Here is a 23,301-nt window from a genome sequence, read left to right on the forward strand (position 1 = left end):
AGACCACTGCAGCTTGCTTTGATGGGGTGAATTGGAGACATATGGAAGGTACAGGGACTTAAATGCTCCTTACATGCACAAATACTGTCTAATGCATGATGAAACACACTTCCAAAACATCAATGTTAAAGCCCAAGAAAGGAAATGAATGATTACTGCCTGTTTAGGTTCATGTTTTCTTATTGGCTACAATATACATTATAAAATACCATACAAATAAAATAAAATAATAAAAATACACCAGATTATTGTTAGTACTTAGTCTACCATGAGAATAATTTGCCTCCTTGCAGCATTGGGGTTAAATTTTTGCCCATGTAAAAGCTGCTTAAGCTTACAAAGATCCTTTTGATAGACTTTTAGCAATTTTAAAATACTCTCAAAATGTTTTACGAATTAAGGGTAGGAGATTTATTAGGTCATGAAAGGACACTTAACTTCTTTAACCCTTTAATGGTCTCCTCAACCATTTGGTTGAGCTTAGATTGAGTTTAAATACTTGGGTAAAAATAAGCTGTATTTAAATAATGTTGTTTGGGCTGCATCTATTCCTTGGCTGACATATGTTAAACTCAAAAATATTGGTAGATGCTTTTTAAAAAAAAACAGCCTTTCTAACCTATATGTCAACTTGTACCTGACATATAATCCAGCTAGCAGTTTTGGGTGAGATGATTGGAGACGGTGCAGTAAAATGCTCCACTGTGTAACTGTTGTTCCTGCTGATTTGAAATTGTCCTGTCACATTTATCAGGTGACTGCTGGCTTCTTTCTTAAGTATACTAATCTAAGAGCACATTGTGTGGACCAGATCAGGGGTGATTACTCGTGATTACTAAGTTAATTTCCCTAAGGGGATCAATAAAGTCTTATCTTATCAATAAACCTTTAACATGCAGATTTTTAAACAAACTGTACTGATAGGGATGTAGTTGTTGATACATACAACTACATAAATATTTATTTGGATAAATTTGGATACTAGTGGAGTAAAAGTATCCCAATAAATGGCAAGATCTGTAATTATGTTATTAATAATTATGTTATTATGTTTATTTTCTTGCAACATTAACATTTATTTATGTATTATTATTATTATTGTGTTTACGCTTTTTATTCGTTTTTTAAAGTTTTTTTTTAGGTTTAGGGCATCACATGTACCCTAAAATAATAGAAATATTAAATATTAAAAATAACAAAAACAAAAGAGCTCCGATACTTGTTTGTAGGTATGAACACTGTATAATATCACGTACATAACAGCCTAATGAATGAGGTATTTAATGAAAATTAAGTGCATTGACATTCACATGTGCTACATCCTAAACCACATATTCTACCTTTATGATCAACTAGTAGAGTAAAAACATCCTAATAAATGTCAATATATTTTAAACTTTTTTTGCAACATTAACATTTAGGACTTCATTATGGGATCTTTCTATATAAATTGTATTATTATTACTGTTTTTTTTTATACACTTGATTCGTTTTTAAAGCATCACATGCACCCTGAATTATAAAAAAAAAAAAATTAAATATAAAAAAAAACAAAATAAAAGATGTCAGGTATTTGTATCTAATTGTAAGTATAAACACTGTATAATAGAACATGCACATATAAGGCTAATCACACAGAGGTGAAAAATCTGCTCTGTTTAATACGGATTTAGGTTCTGGTTCCTCGCGGATCTCCAGTGAGTTTGCACATATCGTCTCCTGCAGCTGCTCGGTGGAGCTCCAATCGCAGTTGGGAAAAAGAGAAATGACTAATTTCTCTGCTCCACTCTCGCTGCTCTATCTCATTTTAACAGACTGACAGGATGGTGACACTATTTTCAATTTTCAAGATGTTACTTCCAAGACGAAATAAGAAAAAAAAGTGGAAGAGGGAGATGGAGTGCGTTGGAGGAAAAAAAACTGCAGCTTTCTCCCTCATTTCCCAGACCTGAATTTTTTTACATTAGGCTTACATCTGTTCGCCCAGATTGCAGCGGCCTGTTTTGACAGCCAGAGAGCCTCCTGAGCTTTTCTCCGGCATTGCCGGCGCTAATTAAGTGTGTCACTCTTTTCAATAAGGCAGAGAGGGGAGCATATTAAAACGAGCCATGCAAGCCAAGGGGACACAAAAAAGCCTCTGCGTGGAGACACTGTAAAAAATAAACAAATGTGCGCCAAAAAGAAAAAAAAATAGAAGCCTGCCTTTCCGAGTGGCTAATTGAGGCGGCCTCCCTCTGGTATGACCGCTGTAATTTTACACACACTTCTTTCATAACTAGATGCTGTTTGCAGAAATGCTTTCTTAGTCGTAGCCTGTGCTCTATCAGGTCCATTGTGCTGCTACACCCAGCTGTGGTTTTCTACACCTAATTTGTTGGACATGCTACTATTTTTCTCCATTGTTATTTGGTAAGAGTATAAAAATCCACACCAAGGGTGGAATGAAACCCAGTCACCCCTTGATCCTCGCTGGTCCTCAAGTTGTCCTTGCAAAGCTTTGAGGTTTAAAAGGCTTGTGCTAGCCCACTATTGTTCCAGCCCACTACTGCTGGGCTCTAGGGTTCAAAAATTGTGCTAGCCCACTACTGCTGGGCTCTAGGGTTCAAAAATTGTGCTAGCCCACTACTGCTGGGATCTAGGGTTAAAAAATTGTGCTAGTCCACTACTGCTGCGATCTAGGGTTTAAAAAATGTGCTAGTCCACTACTGCTGCGATCTAGGGTTCAAAAATTGTGCTAGCCCACTACTGCTGGGATCTAGGGTTAAAAAATTGTGCTAGTCCACTACTGCTGCGATCTAGGCTTTAAAAAATGTGCTAGTCCACTACTGCTTCGATCTAGGGTTCAAAAATTGTGCTAGTCCACTACTGCTGCGATCTAGAGTTCAAAAATTGTGCTAGTCCACTACTGCTGCGATCTAGGGTTCAAAAATTGTGCTAGTCCACTACTGCTGCGATCTAGGGTTCAAAAATTGTGCTAGCCCAGCACTGCTGGGATTTAGGGTTTGAAATTGTTCTAGCCCACTACTTATGGGACCTAGGGTTCAAATATTGTGCTAGCTCACTACTTCTGGGATCTAGGGTTCAAATATTGTGCTAGTCCACTACTGCTGGGGTCTAGGGTTCAAATCCCCAGCAGTGCTATCGGCCCATTGAGCGTCTACATGCAGACACTGTGGGCGGTGTCTGAGGAGGAAGAATGTCCGAGGCCCTGCAGTGGATTGGCATCCTGCCTGGGGTGTGTTACTGTACAGTGCCCAGAGGCTCTGCAGAAACCAGACCCCCCGCAACCCTGACTGGGATAAAGCAGTGGTACACAGATGACAATAAAAATATTTTAAATGAAAAGAAACCTTGTTAACAGCCTCACCTGTCTGGCTGTGTGTGTATCTGTGTGTAGATAAAGACTCACCACAAGGCCCAGAACCAGTGTGCGAACTCTGTCGCCAATTTCAGGTGAGATGTCGTTGCCGAACTGCTGCAGCGTGGTGAGGAAACGTTTCAACTTGCTAAGCTGTCGTGCGCCACATGCTGGAGGGAGCTGCTGATTGGCCAGAGAAGAGGAGGAGGATGACGAAGGGCCATTACTAAAGCCATTCGGGGGTGATGGAGCGCCGTTTAGTGCTGTAGGCGAGTGGCTGGTGCCGTTTGTTACTGAAAAAGAAACAAACATTTAAATGTACTTTAATTATGGATAGCTGTATACATGTATTTTAACAGATACCATGTGTAGCCAAAATTATGTGGACACACTGTATATTTTATTTAGAAACTGTCATTTTATTGTCACTATACACAGGTAAGTTTGCTCTGGAGGAAGTACAGTACATCTTCGTGACAAATTGGAACATCGGTTGCTAGCCGGGCCTTCTATTCCAACAACAGTGACTGACCTCACAATGTTCTTTTGACAGAATGGGCACAAATTCCCACAGAGAAAATTCAAAATCTTGTGAAAGGCATTGTCACTACATATATCTGCCAAAGATTTTAGAAAACAATATCCAACATTGTCATGGTTAGGTGTCTACATATTTTTGGCCATAGACTTTAGTTTAGGTCCAGAGACTTCAGAATTGAAACCAGGGTGTCCAAATCCTGTCGCCTGTTTATATTTTGGATACAATTTATAATTAACAGAGACAACCATGATGGGAGAAACATCCGTCGGTAAGCAGCAACCAGAACATGAGGATTACATCTAAAGCATCGCTATTAAGTGCTACTTGATGTATGTTTCAAACACACAGATAATGCCCGACTTCCACATTCCTGGAAGCTCCAGCAACCCAGAGTCTGCAGCATTTGCTTCCAATCAGTCTCGGTGGTCTTAAGGTTAGTGCATCAGCCCTATGGAACGAAGCAGTGGAGAATACATGTGGTCGAATCATGATGCGAACCATACGCAGCGCGGCGTCAATGTCTCGCTAATGAGATTAGGCTGTGGCCTCTCTCCAGCAGCACCGAAATGAGATACTTCAGCCGCATCTGCTAACAATTACACAGGGAGGGGGGAATCAAAGCGCTCGCTTTGTTAAACCTTCAGCATGTGTAATTAGAGTCTGTTTTTAAAAGGTTCCTCGTTGTGTCGGTGCCAGCTTGCTGTGTATGTATGTGCATTTGTGTTTTTTTTTGTGCATAAGCGCTAATTGTAGAGTCCCGGGGATCTGGCGCTGAGAGGAAGTAAGGGGCGTGTTATCAGTGATGTATACGCAGCAGAACGCTACTTTGACTATGTTGGAACAGCTGTTTTGTAATTTGTGTGAATTGGGTGTTCAGGTTAGGTCCTTTTCAGGCAGGTAAAGTTCTGCTGGACTAAATTTACTGTCACAGGGCACTGTCACAAAAACATCATCCCCAAACCATTTATTTACCCTACTTCACAATCAGCATTACAGTATCTACTATCTACTTTTAATGTCTGTCTGAATTTGATATAACTGTGTACAATATATACTAAAATGTACTATTAACTAGTCAGAATGGGTGTATAAATATACTGTTTGCCGTATAGTGTATGGTCAGAATGGTGCTGCAGGCCGCATAAGTCCTCCCAAAGGTATAAGTTTATATGCCAAATTAAGTCTTAAGTTACAAGAGTCACAAGTCTGGTCAACAGTCTACTGTTCTCAAATTGAACTGAAGTACCAGGTCAACAGCTCTCAAGTCAAAGCAGTGTCTCAAGCCATAGCTGATTAGGGTTAGTGTTGGACTAATGTAAGGATAAGTGTAAAGGTAAGGGTTAGGGTTGGGTTAGGGTAAGCATAGCTGTAAATGTAAGATTAAGTTTTGGGCTAAGGTAAGGGTAAGTGTAAAGGTGAGGGTTAGTGTAAGGGTCAGTGTGAGGTTTAGGATGGGTTAGGATAAGGGTTAGTATTGGGGTTGAGGTTCGGGTACATGTTAGTATTGGGGTTGGGTTAAGGTAAGTGTAGGTGTAAAGGTTAGATTTAAGAAGTGTTGTGTTAGGGTAAGTGTAGGTGTAAAGGTGAGGGTTTGTGTTGGGGTTGGGTTAGGGTAAGTTTCAGTGTGAGGTTTGGGCTTAAAGTAAGGTTTAGTGTTGGGGTAAGGGTTAAGATAAGAGTTAGTATTGGGGTTGGGGTTTGAGTACATGTTAGAGTTGGGGTTGGGTTAGGGTAAGTGTAGGTGTAAAGGTAAGGGTTAGTGTTAGGATTAGGTTAATGTAAAGGTGAGAGGTTTGGGCTTAGGGTAAGCATTAGTGTTGGGGTTAGGATAGGGGATAGTATAGGGGTTAAAATTCGGATACATGTTAATGTTGGGGTTGGGTTAGGGTTAATATTGGGGTTGGGCTTAGGGTAAGCGTTAGTGTTGGGGTTAGGATAAGTGTAGATGTAAAGGTAAGAGTTATGGTTGGGGTATGCTTACTTAAACAATATACCTAATAGAAATCCAATTGGCTTATTTAAAGCGTATTCACATGGTAATAATGTAAATAAAATTGATTTTATACTGCCATGATTATGAAACAGTGCATAATGAAACAGTGAATGGGTGGTTTCCTCACATGTGGTGGGTGTGAAGGAGCTGGTTCTGGGGGCTCCCTGTGTGCTGGGGGGTGGAGGCATCGTGGGCGGAGTTAACCTGGGCTGTGCTTTCACATCGGCAGGTGAGTCGGGCATGATGGAGGGCTTCTCAGTACGATCTGTAAAAAAAACACACACAAACATTTAGTCTTATTTAGTCAGAGTAAAATAATAGATGAGAAAATGATAGAAAAAGGATGATCGAGTAAACAGAAAAGACCACTCTCCAAAAAGACAGTATTTCATGACTGTATTATTCAAATATAATACTTTAGCACCTGACCACAAGCTTGTTGGACATCCTTTTCTAAAACCACGAGCATTACTATGGAGTTGACCCTTGGCTCTGAGGCTATAACAGCCTGTACTCTTCTGAAAAGGCTTTCCACATAATTTTCAAGTGTGGTTTTGGGAAGGATGGCCTGGCTCGCAATACAATTTCAATTCATCCTGAAGGTTTTCAGAGCGGTTAGTAAGGTTAGTACTGTGTGCAGGCCACTGGAACACTTTACATTAAACGTGTCTTACAGTGCATGTTTTAATGAACTTTGCTTTGAGAACATGAGCATACAAGTCAAACTCAAGGCCTGCTGTCCACATTCGGCTCAAGGTACAATTATATCAAGTCAAGTAAAATTTATTTGTATAGCGCTGTTTACAGTGGACATTGTCTCAAAGCAACTTTATAGAATACAGGACCAACAGACCAAAAACCCCTGTTGAGCAAGCCAAGGGTGATAGTGGAAAGGAAAAACTTCTTTAAAACACATTAAGGAACTTTGAGAGGAACCAGACTGGCCCTCCAGTATATAGGACGCACACCGTTGATACTACAAGTACCAGAACGCAATGCAACAGCAAACATGCCAAGACCTGCAGGTCCAGCTGTACCTCTCCCCACTCTATAGCACATTCAACCAAGGTAAGAGGTCGAATATGCTCATGGCTTTTAATTACATTTCAACAACACCTCCAAAAGAATAGGCAACATGCAAAATTGCACTATAAAAACAGGGGCTTTCGAGACAGGTGGGAAGCAGAGTACCTATTTATATACATTAGCAGTAAACCAGTTTAAAAGATTCAAAGAATATAGTTTCCATTTGCACTTTATCCAATATCCTGTTTAATAATTGTTGACCCAGTTTAGCCCATAAAATAGTCCCTGTTTTTTTATTTTGGCCCTCTCTGTGATTGATTTTGACACCTCTGGCATATTAGAACAAAAAGAGGCACACAAATGGAAGCCTATTAATTACTAATTATATTTTACACGTTAGGAGTGGACCTAACTAAAACACATGAACACTTGGTCTACAAAGGGTGTCCACATACATTTGGCTATATAGTGTATATTGACTGGCAGGCAGTGGCTGCTACAGGCAGCTTGTAACTGTGGATGAAAAGCAAACAGTGTTATTCAACACCCACAATGAATACTGTGTAAAAGCAAACATGAAGTGTGTAAAGTAAAGGGAGGACACCTCATTACTATCTCAGGGAGGGAACTCATGATGGCTGGAGCTTGGGTGGCCAGAACATGTTCCAGACACCCGTCTTCCTGTATTTGGGGCTGTGTGTGTGTTTGATAACATAGAGGGAATGAAGAACGACAGCATGGAATGTGTCTTAAAATTGCAAGCTTGAAGCCTTACAAGGATGTTGACCCCTGCTTTGAAGGCAGCAGCTATGAAGGAACCAGTACACAAGCATCTAGAGAGGATTTGACTTTAAATCAGGAAACATCTTAATAAGAATCTTTCAAGACCTCCAAGAGATGCCACCTTACAGCATACAGAAATTAAAGGATCTGCTGGTAATGTCCTGGTACCAGATACCGCAGGAACCCTTTAGATGTCTTGTGGAGTTCAAGTATCAGCGAGTCAGAGCTGTTTTGGCTCATTAGTGTACACTATATGGACAACAGTCTTGGGACACCCCTTTTAATTTATAAATTCATGTGTTTTATACACAACAATTGCTAACAGGTGTTATATAAATCAGTAATATAAAGGAAATGATATGCTTTTAACTTTGCTTTGTGCACAGGGGCACATTCATGCTGGAACAGGAAATATCCTTCCCTAAACTGTAGCTGCAAACTCTATAAAGACATGAAGAAAAGCTCAGTTTAAAAAAACTCCAGCGGCCTGAGAGTCACAGAGTCCTGACCTCAGCTTCACTGAACAGCTTTGGAATGAACTGGAACATCAGTTGAGGATTTCTTGACCAAATCACTGTCCAGCCTTACAAATGCTCCTGGATTAAATGAGCGCAAATTCCCACCAACAGACATACTTTCAAGTCTTATGAAAAGCCTTTTAAGAAGAGTGGCTGGTTGTTTTGGCTGAAAAGATCACATAGAGGTCAGTCTATTTTACTAGCACTTGTTTTTGAAATCAGATGTCCAACAAGCTCTTGGTTAGGTGTCCAAATACTTTTGGCAATGTAGTGTATATTAAGTTTTAAAAGCAAGAATGGTTGAATAAGTGTAAGTCTAAACAGTGTTAACCACAAACCAACATTTAAAAAACACTGATGTCACAATCAGGACATAAATACTCAGGGTTTAAAAGAACGCTGCATTTTTAGTCCTTAAAGGAACCAGACAGCTTCACAGTCTGATCAAACACATGTTTCGTGCCAGAGCTGAAATGCTAATCAGGACAAAAAAATACATCTGGTTTAGTCTTTCCAGACTCATCCGAATAGCATGACATCATAAATTCCAGAGAAACAGTTAGCATAATTACGCTCCAGTTTTACAACAGAAAAATACTCATCTGATTCCTGGGAAAAGTGAAACCTGCCCTCGACACGCTCAAAGTGACAGAACAAGACACATGAAGCAAGTTAACAGTGTCTAAAAGCTTTAAAAGAGCCCTAATGCTAACAAAAAGCAGAACTCATGCGTTTTTATCAGCTATGACCAAACTGAAGACTCAGGGGACCGGGAGATAACAAAGGTGGGAAGTTCCACTGCTCATATCACTCTTCAGAATACAGCATTCATTTATTTAATTATGTGGACACCTGACTTTGAACTTGTAGCTATAACAGTCTCCACTCCTCTGGAGAAGCTTTCCACAGGATTTTAGTATGATATTTAAAATTTATAAATTTGTGATGTCAGGACAGGAATATCTGACTCACAATTGACATTCCAATTTATTCCAAAGCTGTTTAATGAGTTAAGATAGACACTGAACGCTGGTTGAATTTTAGAGTATTATACTCATATCTATCTATCTGTCTGTCTGTCTGTCTGTCTGTCTGTCTGTCTGTCTGTCTGTCTGCCTGCCTGCCTGCCTGCCTGCCTGTCTGTCTGTCTGTCTGTCTGTCTGTCTAATTTGATGTTAAATCAGTGTTAAGTGCTGTATCATGTCCAGTCTCTAAAGACCTTAACAAGGATCTTTTATCAGGTGTTCGATCTTCTTGCCTCACTACAGCCAAGATTTTTATCATTTTTTACTTTACATTGACTACGAAATCACAATATAAAGTCTTAAGAACACTTGTATGACCTCTTTCACTGGAGTAACAACAGATTAAGCGCCATGATTTATATATTGTACTCTATATAGTACAGGAATTACTAAGCAATTATTAAATTTATTAGAGCACATGTCTGTGTTTCATAAACAGAATAGAACAAATAAGTAGAACATGTAGAATTAAAGAGACTCACACCTTGCTAATTATGTAGCAACAGTTTGGGGTAGATCCCTACATGTTCCATTATGTCTGTGCCCATAGAGACGTGTTAGAGGAAATGTGGCATGTACAGGGCCCTAATCACAACCCCACTAAATACATTTGGAATGAATTAAAACACAGATAACAAATCAGGGCTAAATTGCCTCTAATTTCACATTTCAAAACTTTATATTAACAATAAGGTTTTATAATGGTACATTATATACTTCTAGTTTTGTGAAACAGTTTGGTCCTTTTCTCTTCCAGCATGACCATGTCCCATGTGTCCAGTGGCCTGCACAGGTAGAGGTCTGACCTCAAGCCCATCAAACCCTCTGTAATAAACTGAAACATCAGTACCTGACCTCATGTTCTTATGACTAAATCTGTAAGTAATCTGAGTATACACCAACAGCTTGTCATGGTTCCTGTTCTGCCGAGTGTAAGTAGCTGCAGATGCAGAAATGGTTTTCATTCATCACAAGCAATCTATGAAATAATATCAGGAAAGGATCTATAATGATGCAGCGGAGGAATTAAAGAATGCTCATTCTAATTCCATACAGGTTCAAACCCCAACCAGCTCATTTCCTCGTTTAATTGACGTAACGCAGACATGAACATGGTGTTAGTTTTGCCTTTCGGAATGAGAAACTGTTGCATGAACCACACAGATGAAAATGAGATGCTCTGGAATGACTACAGATGTAGAAGTGCTATCCAATTTCCTCTTGCCGAGGTCTTTTATTGCTTCTCAAAACAGCTCTGGAATCGTTCAGATCACCATTAGGTACCACAGTGAGCAGAAATTTGTTTGTGAAAAGCATAAGCAGAACTATCTTCACTTCATGCTCTGTCATTTCTAAAAAAAATAGTGCTGGTAATCAGTGCAAACCGAAACACAGCATCTGGCATCCCATACAGGGTGGTTGTAGCCTAGTGGTTAAGGTACTGAACTATTATTTGAAAGGTTGCTGGTTCAAGCCCTACACTGCCAGGCTGCCACTGCTTAGATAAAATACTTACTGTAATGTAAGTCACTTTGGATAAAAGCTAAATGTCGAAAATGTAAATATAGCAAAGGCGAGTAATGTGATTCAGCACATTTCACAGCCTGACAGTTATTTTTTTACACTGTCATTGCAAACCTCACCCCTTTCTTGCCTACATTCTTCTCAGAAGGCTTCTCACAATATTTCAAAGGGTTCCCATTCAGTTCATTTATAAGGTCAGGCACTGATGCTGAACGTCAAGGCCTGGCTCATAAATGACACTCGTATTAACGCCAAAGCTGTTCAGAGGGGTTATAATCAGGGCTCTGGAGTTCCTCCACAGCAAATCTGTCAAACCATGTCTTTGTGTGGCTCTGTGTGAAACAGAAAGCCCTAGCCACAAAGTTGGATGAATATTGTTTATTTTATTGTTATTATTGATTTTATACACCTGTTAGTAACAGGGCACGGTGGCTCAGCGGGTAGCACTGTCACCTCACAGCAAGAAGGTCCTAGGTTTGATCCCCAGGCGGGGCGGTCCGGGTCCTTTCTGTGTGGAGTTTGCATGTTCTCCCAGTGTCTGCGTGGGTTTCCTCCGGGAGCTCCGGTTTCCTCCCACAGTCCAAAAACATGCAGTCAGGTTAATTGGAGACACTGAATTGCCCTATAGGTGAATGTGTGTGTGTATGTGTGTCTGCCCTGCGATGGACTGGCGTCCCCTCCAGGGTGTTACTGTGTGCCTTGCGCCAATTGAAAAAGCCGGGATAGGCTGCAGCAACCCCGACCCCCCCCAATTGGATAAGTGGTTAAGACAGTGAGTGTTAGTAACAGGCATGGCTGAAACTACCAAAGTCAGTCATAAGGATGGGCGTCCACATATGGTGCATATGCATATATCCACTTAACGGCTTTTGATTTTGCACTTCTAACGATAAACCACAAAGTACATTTTTGTAAGCATGAACAAATACATGTTTACAACAAAAGCTGTAAGAGAAAAGTATTGACGCAAATAAAAATGTCATGTATATATAGGCAATTGTAGCCTAGCGGTTAAGGTACTGGACTAGTAAGCAGAAGGTTGCTGGTTCAAACCCTGCCACTGTTGGGTCCTTGCGCAAGGCCCTTAACCCTGAATTGCTTAGACTGTATACTGTAAGTCGCTTTGGATAAAAGCGTCTGCTAAATGCCGAAAATGTATATACAATATGTATTTATTTATTTATTAGGATTTTAATATCATGTTTTACACACTGTGGTTACATTCATGACAGAAACGGTAGTTACTCATTACACAAGATTCATCAATTTAAGTTTATTGTCAAACACAATCATGGACACTTTTGTATTTCCGATTCACCTCACTTGCACGTCTTTGGACTGTGGGAGGAAACCGGAGGTCCCAGAGGTAACGCAGAAGGGACCCGGACTGCTCCACCTGGGAATCAAACCCAGGACCTTCTTTGCTGTGAAGCGACAGTGCTACCCACAGAGCCACCATGCCACCCATATACAATATGTAAAAGTCACTGCTGTAAAGGGATGCACACTTGCAAACTTCTGCATCCAGTTTCCCTCTGATATACTCTGGTATTCTGTCGTAGCCCTGGCGCAAACAGTCACACATTTACTAGCGACATGCAGCAATAAAATCTGGAAGAACGTTCTCGAGCATCTGCAGGGTTTGCTATCAGTCTCTGCCAGGCATTATGTGGTCAGGAATCAGAGAGCAGATGTGTGTTTGCTACTGAATGATTATCCTAACAGAATTTTTATTTGGCGGCTGCGTTTGATATCTAAGTCTCAGCCTTAATATGGAAAAACCAAATGGTTGTATACACTGATCAGCCATAACATTAAAACCCCCTCCTCGTTTCTACACTCACTGTTTTATCAGCTCCACTTACCATATAGAAGCATTTTGAAGTTCTACAATTACTGACTGTAGTCCATCTGTTTCTTTACATACATTTTTATATACATCATATACATTTATATACATCAGCACTGCAGTGACACTGACATGGTGGAGGTGTGTTGGTGTGTGTTGTGCTGGTATGAGTGGATCAGACACAGCAGCGCTGCCGGAGTTTTAAAATACCGTGTCCACTCACTGTCCACTCTATTAGACACTCCTACCTAGTTAATCCACTTTGTAGATGTCAAGGTAAGAGACGATCGCTCATCTATTGCTGCTGTTTGAGTCGGTCATCTTCTAGACCTTCATGAGTGGTCACAGGATGCTGCCCACGGGTTGCTGTTGCCTGGACATTTTTGGTTGGTGGACTATTCTCAGTCCATCAGTGATAGTGAGGTGTTTAAAAACTTTATGAGCGCTGCTGTGTATTATCCACTCATACCAGCACAACACACACTAACACACCACCACCATGTCAGTGTCACTGCAGTGCTGAGAATCATCCACCACCCAAATAATACCTGCTCTGTAGTGGTCCTGGGAGAGTCCTGACCACTGAAGAACAGCATGAAAGGGGGCTAACAAAGCATGCAGAGAAACAAATGGACTACAGTCAGTAATCAAATGCAAGTCCAAATCAAAGTGTATAAAATTCTGTAGGTTATAAATGACCTGATTTTACACCATTAACACATACAGCTCGTCTCACTGCTGGAACGAAAGTTTTCGGTTTCATCACCCAGCGCCAGCCTGGTCTGGTCGCTTTTATGTAACCGCTTGGTTTTCGTATGTATAAAAATGTATAAAAACAGCAGCCGAGGTCTGTTCTTCGGTCTGATTCTGAACGCATTGCCACAGTTGCATATCTGTTACATCACTCACTGCAGTGATGTTGCTCAGTGAATTGCAGGATATTTAAGTGTGCTGCCTGTTTGCACGAGATACAGCAATGAAAAACAAGTATATGAATCAAATACCATCGTATTTTCAACTCGATGCATATTAAAAAGACTGTGCACTTTTTTAAAAAGCTGGATTTAATATAGCTAGCAGAGAAGCCACAATGAAAAGTTCTCAGAAATCTGATTTATCTTCCTACTCCCCGGCTCCGATGCTACGAAGCTTTGTTAAATCTAATCAGCTCTGATAATACCGAGTTTTATCATGACGGCTGTCTTACAAAAATCCGCTCGACTGGTAATAGACTGCGATTTTAAATTCTTATGCAGAAATCTACATAGTTCAGTAATTCTCCAGAGGAAGTGTGTTTCTGTTCATTCATTTCTCACTGATCCAAAAAGCATGACACACGAAGAGCCACAGGAAGCCAGGAGACTAAGTCTGAATGGTGACAACATGGCAACATGGGCTCCTAGTGGGCACCAAAAGGAAATCAGGTGGTGAGAGGAGAAAAAGAAGAAAAATGCTTCACACCACAGCCAGTTAATAAGCCAAACCAGTATAAGAACTGACATGACAATACTTTTCCAGCCAGAAGGCGGAGTGTATTCAGTACATTCGTACACTGCATTACATTACAGTAATGATACAGGATGATACAGGCATACCGAGTAATTGCATAATGTACTTTATTTTTAGAACAACCAACTTTGGAATCTTCTTATACAGAAAAGTAAGGAAACAGAGAGCAAAAAAAACATCATTAAGTGTCTAAGTAAAATTTGAGTCACTCTGAACCTCTGGAGCTGTTCCCTGAGTTGCTGTTTTAAAGATGGTGAAGGAAATCACCAAACCTTACCAGACTTGACACAGTTCCTGACGCGACCCTTTTATTTCTGTCTCGTCTCCCAGTGGCTGGGCAGTTTTGGCTATCCACCCACCCCCTGGACATTAGCCATTTATGTCCATGCAGTTTAAAGTTACATTTTCGGCACTTAGCAGATGCTTTTTTTATCCAAAGTACTTACATTACTGTGACAGTATATTGTCTAAGCAATTAAGGGTTAAGGGCTTTGCTCAAGGGCCCAACAGTGGCCCAACAGTGGCAACCTGGCAGTGGTGGGGCTTGAACCGGTGATCTTTTGATTACTAGTCCAGTACCTTAAACACTAGGCTACAACTGCCAAAGCAGAAACCCGACCAGCTGATAGCACTGCTGAGACTGGAACCCTGGATTGTGGGCTACTGTACTCCACTGGACCATCTGTGCACCCCCCAACCCTTTAACCAAATGATGGCTGAAAATCACCCTTGCAGTAGGAAAAAAAAATCAATTTAAACTTAAATAAATCAATTTACCTGCTAAAAAACAACTAAAACAAGCTGGAAAGAAACTGAACCATGAACCAAACATGGCAAAACCCATGGGGCTCGGTTTGCCCTAGTCATGTTCACATGTGAGCATGCTGTAGTATATTCAAAAAGCAGCACACAAAATTATAAAGTCATATTTGAGAGTCATCGATCTCCAGGCTCATTAGAATTCAGATGCTCTCTTGAGTAGACGCTCACAGAGAAGCTGTGTGCTTGCATTGGTATGCAAGAATCGCTATCTCGCTCGCAAAAATGATGAACCTGTGTGTGTCTGTGCACCAAGCAATCATCTCTGCCAGATGGAGAAACAAACTACCAAACCCCTTCTGCTTGTCAGAGAAGATGTATGAACGTCCCATGCCATCCTGGAGCTCATTCCCTATGCTTATCCCTCCCACTCTACCTACAGAGAAGCCTTCTCCCCTCAGACCTCGATCTAATTCTACCCCCTCTTACCTCCCTCAACTTCACTCTCTCTGGCTCCCGGAGCCCCTCCCCTCCACCAGGTGTTCTTGTTTCCCAGGCTTTGCTTGACCGGCGCCAGGTGGTGTGTCATTGTTTCATTTCATCTCATCAAATGACGCGAGCGCTGAGGGGACCTTCATCAGCTCGTGCTCACTCAAGAGTTACCGACCCAACCTGGCCACTTAAATATTTAAAGAACCCGCCTGCTTTAATTTCCTCGCCATGTCGCACCGTGTCGTTCATCATAGGGTCCATCAATTTTGCTAATAGGAGCCTGGATACAAAGATGCGAATAATGAAAAAGCATATTATTTGAAATGAATATCTTCTAATAAATAATCTACAGATTATTTACTGTATATAAGCACAAAGTTGTTGACACATTCTATAAAACTGATCAGCTGTAATGTTCATCAATCCTTCTAATAAGAGCTACCACTGGTGCAACTATAACTCCAATCAAATCCAATATAATCTGCAGCCACTGGTTTAAATTATTAAGGGAAAAATAATAAACAAGAAGATCGGATTATATCTGTGAACTTCAATTTATGATCATAAATCCTGCTAATAAGAGCTAGCTCAAAAACTAGCACAGGTGTTGAATTTAATAATGCACCAATCAACTTGCTCGTTCCTACAACGAAGTCCAAACTCCATTTGTTTTTAAAATTCTTAATAAATAGAGTTGACAAGAGTGCCTAAACTTTTTGAAGAACCCTCGTATAAATGATTTTACAACTCTGAACTCTGGACTTAATAATTAGAGGGTGTCCACACATTTCCGACAAAGATTTCAAGCCTTTTTCTAAGATTAATTAATTAATTAATTAATTCATTCATGCATTTTCTTATTCGCTTATCCAATTACGGTCGCGGGTATGTGTGCTGGAGCCTATCCCAGCTTTTCAATGGGCGCAAGGCACACAGTAACACCCTGGGCGAGACGCCAGTCCATCGCAGGGCAGACACACATACACACACACACACACACACACACCCATTCACTTATAGGGCAATTCAGTGTCTCCAGTTAACCTGACTGCATTTTTCTGGACTGTGGGAGAACATGCAAACTCCACACAGAAAGGACCCGGACCGCCCCCGCCTGGGGATCGAACCCAGGACCTTCTTGCTGTGAGGTGACAGTGCTACCCACTAAGCCACTGTGCAGCCCCCTTTTTCTAACATCTGATAAATATTCTTGGTAAGGCTGGTTGGTAGGCATTGCTGAGTGGGCACTGTTGGTATCTCAGCTCTATACTATACTCTGACTAACATACATACAATGCAATGTCACTTTCAGCCGGAGGTAAACACGAATGACAAGAACCATCTGCTGCTGCGCTTCAAGATAAAAGAAGCTGACTTGTAAACCATACGCGCAATTTACGCAGAAGTTTCTCTTTTTCCTCAGTCATCCTCGATCTGGATTTATCGTAACGTCTGCTTTAACCATCTGTTGAAATAATACCCTGCTGGCTCCAAACACAGAGGAAGAAAACAAGTGTTGGGAAACAATAAAAATGATTCACATTTGCTCGTACGCACGCGTTAAAATCTTCGAGATTTGTGCTGAATCTTGTTGCTGGGCGAAAAGAAAACACAAAGCGTCATTTCAGGCATTCGCCTGCATAATGCTTTGACGAAAATATAGCCAACTCTACAGCTCTACTGTAATCTTCTACCTCTCCTCTCCGGCGTATCCACGGGCGCGATGTTTGAAATGCAAGCTGCGCCGCAATTTCCGTCCCGTTTCGAGCAAATTGAAAATAATTATTTACAAACTTCTTATATGAAGAGGCAGAATTAAAGCGTTTGTCAATAAAACCGCCTTTATAGTGAGATTAGTGCTTTCGAACACTAATCTGAAACTCATCCAGCTCTCAAGTCAATGACTCACTCAGCTTCCTGGCACGGGCAGATGCCAGCTGAAGATGGAGAGGAGGGCGAGAGAGAAAGTGAGAGAGAGAGAGAGAGAGAGGAATGCAACATTGATGGTGGTGCTACATGGCTTCGTTTGGCATATCACCAATGAGGCTGTGTGATTGTGGGTTTTTGCCCCCATGGCAAAATCAGCCACAGTATAAAACCAAAACAATGTGGACACCTTATCACAAGCACCTTGGGCATCTGATTTTTAATAACCACCCCAGTATTTGTATTGCTGTAGGACAAAGATTTTTGCCAGTTTAAGTGTGCATGTTTTATTTAAGACCCCTCTGTACTGGGCATCATTCTTTTCCAACAGTCCTGGCCAGATTGCCAGTCCCTGCTGCTCCAAAAGCATCCCGTAACATGATGATATGGCGCTACCTATGATGCCACACACACTGCTTAGAATCCAAGCCGAGAAGTTCTTTTATATTAAAAAACAATATTAATATGGATATTGTTACTAGATAAGCACAGTCACATGACCTCAATGACCTGGGTTTGGTTATCGCCTCTGGATTACTGTCTGTAAAAAATTCTGCATGCTCTGCACACATCTGTGTGAGTTTCTTAACAGTGCTCTGGTTTCTCTGCACCTTACAAAACATATAGAAGGTAGATTGGCAGTCCTTAATACTCATTAGCAGTAAGTAGGTCAATGTATAAGTGTGCCTAAGTGTCCTGTGTTTTCAGGGACCACCAGACCACAAGACCCTGACCATACAGAGGATTGTTTTGCAAACAGGCTGGCTCTGGTAGAGTGGCTGCCACACAGCATCATGGGTCCTGTGGACCTAGGTTAAACAATGGTCTCCTGTGATGGAACGGTGACCTGTCCAGCATGTATTCAAGCCTTGCGTCCACTTTCTCGGACTGGCATTGGACCCATAGCAACCAGAACTTGGATGAAGTAAAATATTATTTTTGCAATTCCCTAGGTAATGTGAGCAACCATGTGTAATGATCCTGGAGAGAGGACACTACACTGGATAACCAAAAGTATGTGGACACCTAACCAGTAGAGTATTCCATTCAAAACCATTGGCATTATTATGAAGTTGCCCCCAGGTTTTTATGTATTACAGTCTCCATTCACCTGGAAATGCTTGCCATAAGATTTTGCAGTGTGTCTGCTGGAATTTGGGCCCATTCCATCAAAAGTGAATGTGCATGTAAAGTCTTTTACTAATGTTGGACAAAAGCCCAATTTATTCTAAATAAATGTAATACAAATCTAATATAAATAAAAAAATACAAATAAAATAAATAACAATAACAATAATAAATATTAATAATAATAATAATAACCATAAATAATAATAATAATAATAAATAAATAATAATGAATAAATAAAAAAGCCCAGCCTTACAATTTATGTTCCAATTTATTCTCCTTTTACTCCCAATTTAGTTATTTTCACTTCCCAATAACAGCACAGAAGTGATTCACAGGGATTCAGTACAGAAGTGATTTACAGGGATTTAGTACAGAAGTGATTCAGTGATCAACTTGTCCTCCATCAGAAATGGCAAATTGTGTCCGTTGGCTCCCTGATCAGGATGGTGATTAAGGCACATTTTAAGAACAGAAAACAATATTTTGATTGTTATGTAAGGTGTGTTTTTGTTTTTAACCTTGGGTACATGCCCAAATTGGAAATTCCAATGTTGTTTTCCCCCCAAGTAATGGTGTATGGTCTGAAATATATTTTCATTCCCAGAATCCATTTGATTTTATTGCCTGGACCTGCAATGCCACCAACACTATAGAGAAAACAGCTGCAAATGCATGAACTTAATTCGATTGGCAGATATTACAGAACATATTACAAATATATGCAGAATATATACAAAAAATTACATTTCACATCACTCGGCATGAATCTTCCAGATGCTATTTTGCTTTCTAATCTAGTTTCAGAATAACACACAATCCATTTTTATACTCAATCCTATCTGGCCAGATCTACGTGACCGGGCATTTCGGATGGGCTGGCAGCGACGGCGCAGTCTGCGCCTCCTCTGATCCTGAGAGGCATCGAGTCTGCGGCTATAAACGCCAAATCAATTTTTGACAGATAATAAAGAGGCTCATGTTTTACATCAGGGAAATGTTTTTCTTACTGTGCTAGCTGAAAATATATGGTCCTGCTAACTGAAAACACAGCTACGCTTTAAAGAAAAAAAAAAAACAGAAGTGGATGAAATAAGAGCTGCAGAAAAAGAAAAGAAAAGGACCTGGCGGCAGGATGACGGTATAGTACTGCTGGGACGGCCGTCTGCAAGCGTTTTGAAAATATCACATGACAGGGGCCATGTGTTAAAAATTAGAGCGAGTTAAGTCCTCTGCTTGGAAAAATATGTTGACAATTTATGAAATGTGGTCCAGGATGGAGATTTCTTAAGTAGAACCAGATTTGGAAAACAACTAACGCTGGTCTCCATCAATGCACACGAAAAAAAGAGAAAAACATCCCTCTCTTTCCATCCCCCTCTCTATCCACCGCTCCCCATTGGAGACCCTTAAAAACGATTTGAGTCACATCTGGCAGGCTGAAGAAGCCAGACACGGTGGTGTGTGTGACCTTACGTCAGGACATTTCCACTGCCAGCGCTGGTGTGCGGGTGGGTGGTGTGCGGTGTGGGTGTACGCTCGCTTTGCTAATGGATTTGAGCGGTAGGGACTGGGGCATAGCTTCAGGCGGTCACTGCACCCTAAACACTCCCACCATCACAGCTCCTTCATGACTAAATGCACTCTAGAGAACTGTGTGTAATGCTCCTAGAGAGCGGACACTGTATGTCCCTAACCAGTAGAGTATTCCATCCCAAAACCAGTGGCATTATTATGGAGTTGCCCACAGCTTTTCAAGTATTACAGCCCCCACTCTTCTGGAAAAGCTTGTTAAAAGATTTTGCAGTGTGTCTGCTGGAATTTGTGCCCATTTCATCAGAAGTGTATGTGTAAGTGAAGTCTTTTAATAATGTTGAACAGAATTGATGTTATTGTAAATAAATTTAATAGAAATATGACATAAATAATAAATATAATAAATATTATTATGATATATGTATAATAAATCAAATATAATAATAAAAATAAAATAAATAAATAATAAAAATAATAGTAATAAAAATAAAAAGCCCAGCCTCACAACTGATGTTACAATTTATTTTAAATAAATCTAATATAAATCTAATATAAATGAATAATACATCTAATAAATATTATTATAATATATTGATAATAAATAAAAAATATAAATAATAAAAAATAATAAATAAATAATAATGAATAAATAAAAAGCCCAGCCTTACAATTGATGTTCCAATTTATTCTAAATAAATATAATATAAATAAATAATAAATATAATTATAATATATTTATAATAAAGAAAAAATATAAATAATAAAAATAATTAAATACAATAAATAAATAATAATAATAAAAAAAAAAATTCCATCCATACCAGACTCTTTATAAGATTTGCTTCTGGAACAGTTATAGGCCTACCCCAAACTCATGCCATGCATTTGGAAGCATACAATTCATTTTATATAAGAGATTTTATATCTCTGATAGCAATATGTCTGGATAAAACACCTGAACTCAATAATCAGAAGGGGTGTCCGCATACTTTTGGGTCAAAGAGTACCTTTGACTGATCAGAATGTGTTCATGTTACTGCACTGACGGTCATCTGCAGCGACTCTGGCTAAGGCAGGAGGCAGAAAGCGCAGGCGGAGCAGAGGGAGAACGCCAGTCCCTGCCACAGATGGATGGCACTGAGACTGGCGCTTTGCCAGCAGAGCGAACAGATTGCTCGTCGCACAAGGCCTGGAGGAACGGTAGCTCCGGCGCAGATGGGTGTCCGAAATAGCCCGGTGTCAGTTCTGCTCAAGTGTCCCTGACCTGGCACGCGCTCTCAGACGCAGCTGCTTCCTCCAGACCCTTCGTTCAGCACGCAAACCCACACACACACACGGTACAAACTCACACACACATGCATGAACACACACACGTGCGCACCTCAGCCCAAAACAAAGGGAAACCAATCCTATCTCACACGTAAACATAATGCATAAATGCTTGTTTATATACACTATACTATACACAGATCTGTGACAAATTAAAAGAAAATCTGGGTTAATTGTGTAGTGAAACGAGTCCAGATGTTTCTAGACAGGTGTTTTGTATGAGACAATTCAATGGAAATGCCGGGCAGGCCCAACTGACCCTAATTTGGGGTCAAGACAGCAAAAGAGTTCATTACTGGCAAACACATGGCAGGAGCTTCAGTCACGCAAGCTGCTCAGGTGGCTGGAGTTTCAATATACCTAGAAAACAGTACACACCTGAATACACTTTGTACCTTTAGATGAAATAGAACATGATGGAACACTTCTAGACATATGGGAGTAGTCTTTGCCATGGCAATGGCAAGTCCAAGTTCAGGCCCTACCTAATTCACGGCCTAACCTTATTTAAGGCTTGTGTTTAGTAACCTAATGTAAGGTGTATGTTTAGCGATGTAACATTTTTTATTCACGTAGTGTTCAAGTGCCTCACACTTTTTATTGTAGCTTCTATTTATTCTATCATTAACGAGGTCCGTGAATTAAGCACATTTTCCTGCGACTTTAGTTAGGCCCTAGGAATAATATTAGAAGTGAAGGTCTGCCCATGGTGCTGCAAGTTGCAAACCCTTGTGTTCGAGAGCGCGCTCCACCACCGTCATCAATACATCAACTGGGGGAAGCTAATGCTGCAGTTCATCCCTCACACATTTCCTTCAATCTGCTGGCATGTCCCACAGTAAATATTATTACATTACATCCAATCTTCCCTGACTAGCTTCTGAACCCACCGTGACCTTGATCAGGTGAAATCTGATATTAAACATGCCACACAGCAAAATTTGATCTAAACTAAAGCGAAAGAGAAAAAGATGGGTAGTAGCGGGTGGGTAGGCTGGCGGTTCTGCAGTGCCTGTGGCACACAGGAGAGCAGCATGGCATGCAGTGCCAGCAGAGACTGTCTCACAACACCATCTGTGAAGACCAGGGAGTATGCGGTACTCAACCCCCCCAACACACACACACACACACACACACACCAGCTGCACTCTTTTTCCCTCTCTCCATCATCTTGCTCTGTCTCCTGCCATCCCTCACTCTATCACTCTTCATATTCATAAACCACTTTTTATTCTCGACTTATTCACACCTATGGACCCAGGCGGTATACACATCCACTAGGAGAACATACAAAACTCCTGACAAAAAGTGACCGAAGACATGTATCAAAATACACCTGGAGTTCGGAGTTTCATATATTATGTTATGTGTGTACGTGTGTGTGTATGTATGTGTGTGTATGTGTGTATGTATGTGTGTGTGTATGTATATAAGTGTGTGTATGTGTGTGTATGTATGTGTGTGTGTGTGTATATAAGTGTGTGTTTGTGTGTGTATGTATGTGTGTGTGTATGTATATAAGTGTGTGTATGTGTGGTGTATGTATGTGTGTGTGTGTGTGTGTGTGTGTATGTGTAAATGTGTATGTACTGTATATACGTGTGCAAGTGCATGTAAGTGTTTGTGTGTATGTGATACTCTTTTACCCTACAAACCTGCAGAAGGTAGATTGGCTATTAGCATAGACGCTGTGAAGTGAAGTACTGTGATAAGACGATTGTCACAAAAAAAGGCTATGACATTCATATCCATTGTGATAGTACATGTTTTGAGCTGGTATTGTTTGTGCTTCACAACTCCAGGGACCTAGGTTCAATCCCTTCTTCTGTTCTGTTTACTGTCTGTATATAGATCACCATACTTATCCTACATCCACGTCTACTTCAGTTATGTACACAAGTAAATGTGCAATTGTCTAAGCAAAGATGGGAGGCACAGATGGCAGGAGCTTCAGTCACAAAGACAAACGCATGAATGTCGTACACAGAGAGCAGTATAGGCCGA

At 40.6% G+C, this 23,301-nt stretch overlaps 1 protein-coding gene across 1 annotated transcript in view; it reads right to left on the reverse strand.

The window, feature by feature from the left end:
- The window catches only part of runx1t1 (RUNX1 partner transcriptional co-repressor 1), a 65,313-nt gene that overhangs the window by 14,036 nt on the left and 27,976 nt on the right, over positions 1–23,301 (reverse strand). Inside the window, exons 2-3 of the mRNA XM_062989776.1 lie at positions 6,020–6,157; positions 3,410–3,651 (exon numbers count right to left, since the gene is read on the reverse strand). Coding sequence (XP_062845846.1) covers positions 3,410–3,651; positions 6,020–6,157 — 380 coding nt within the window. The remainder of the gene's footprint in view (positions 1–3,409; positions 3,652–6,019; positions 6,158–23,301) is intronic.

This window comes from Trichomycterus rosablanca, chromosome 2 (genome assembly GCF_030014385.1).
Source record: "Trichomycterus rosablanca isolate fTriRos1 chromosome 2, fTriRos1.hap1, whole genome shotgun sequence".
NCBI lineage: Eukaryota > Metazoa > Chordata > Actinopteri > Siluriformes > Trichomycteridae > Trichomycterus > Trichomycterus rosablanca.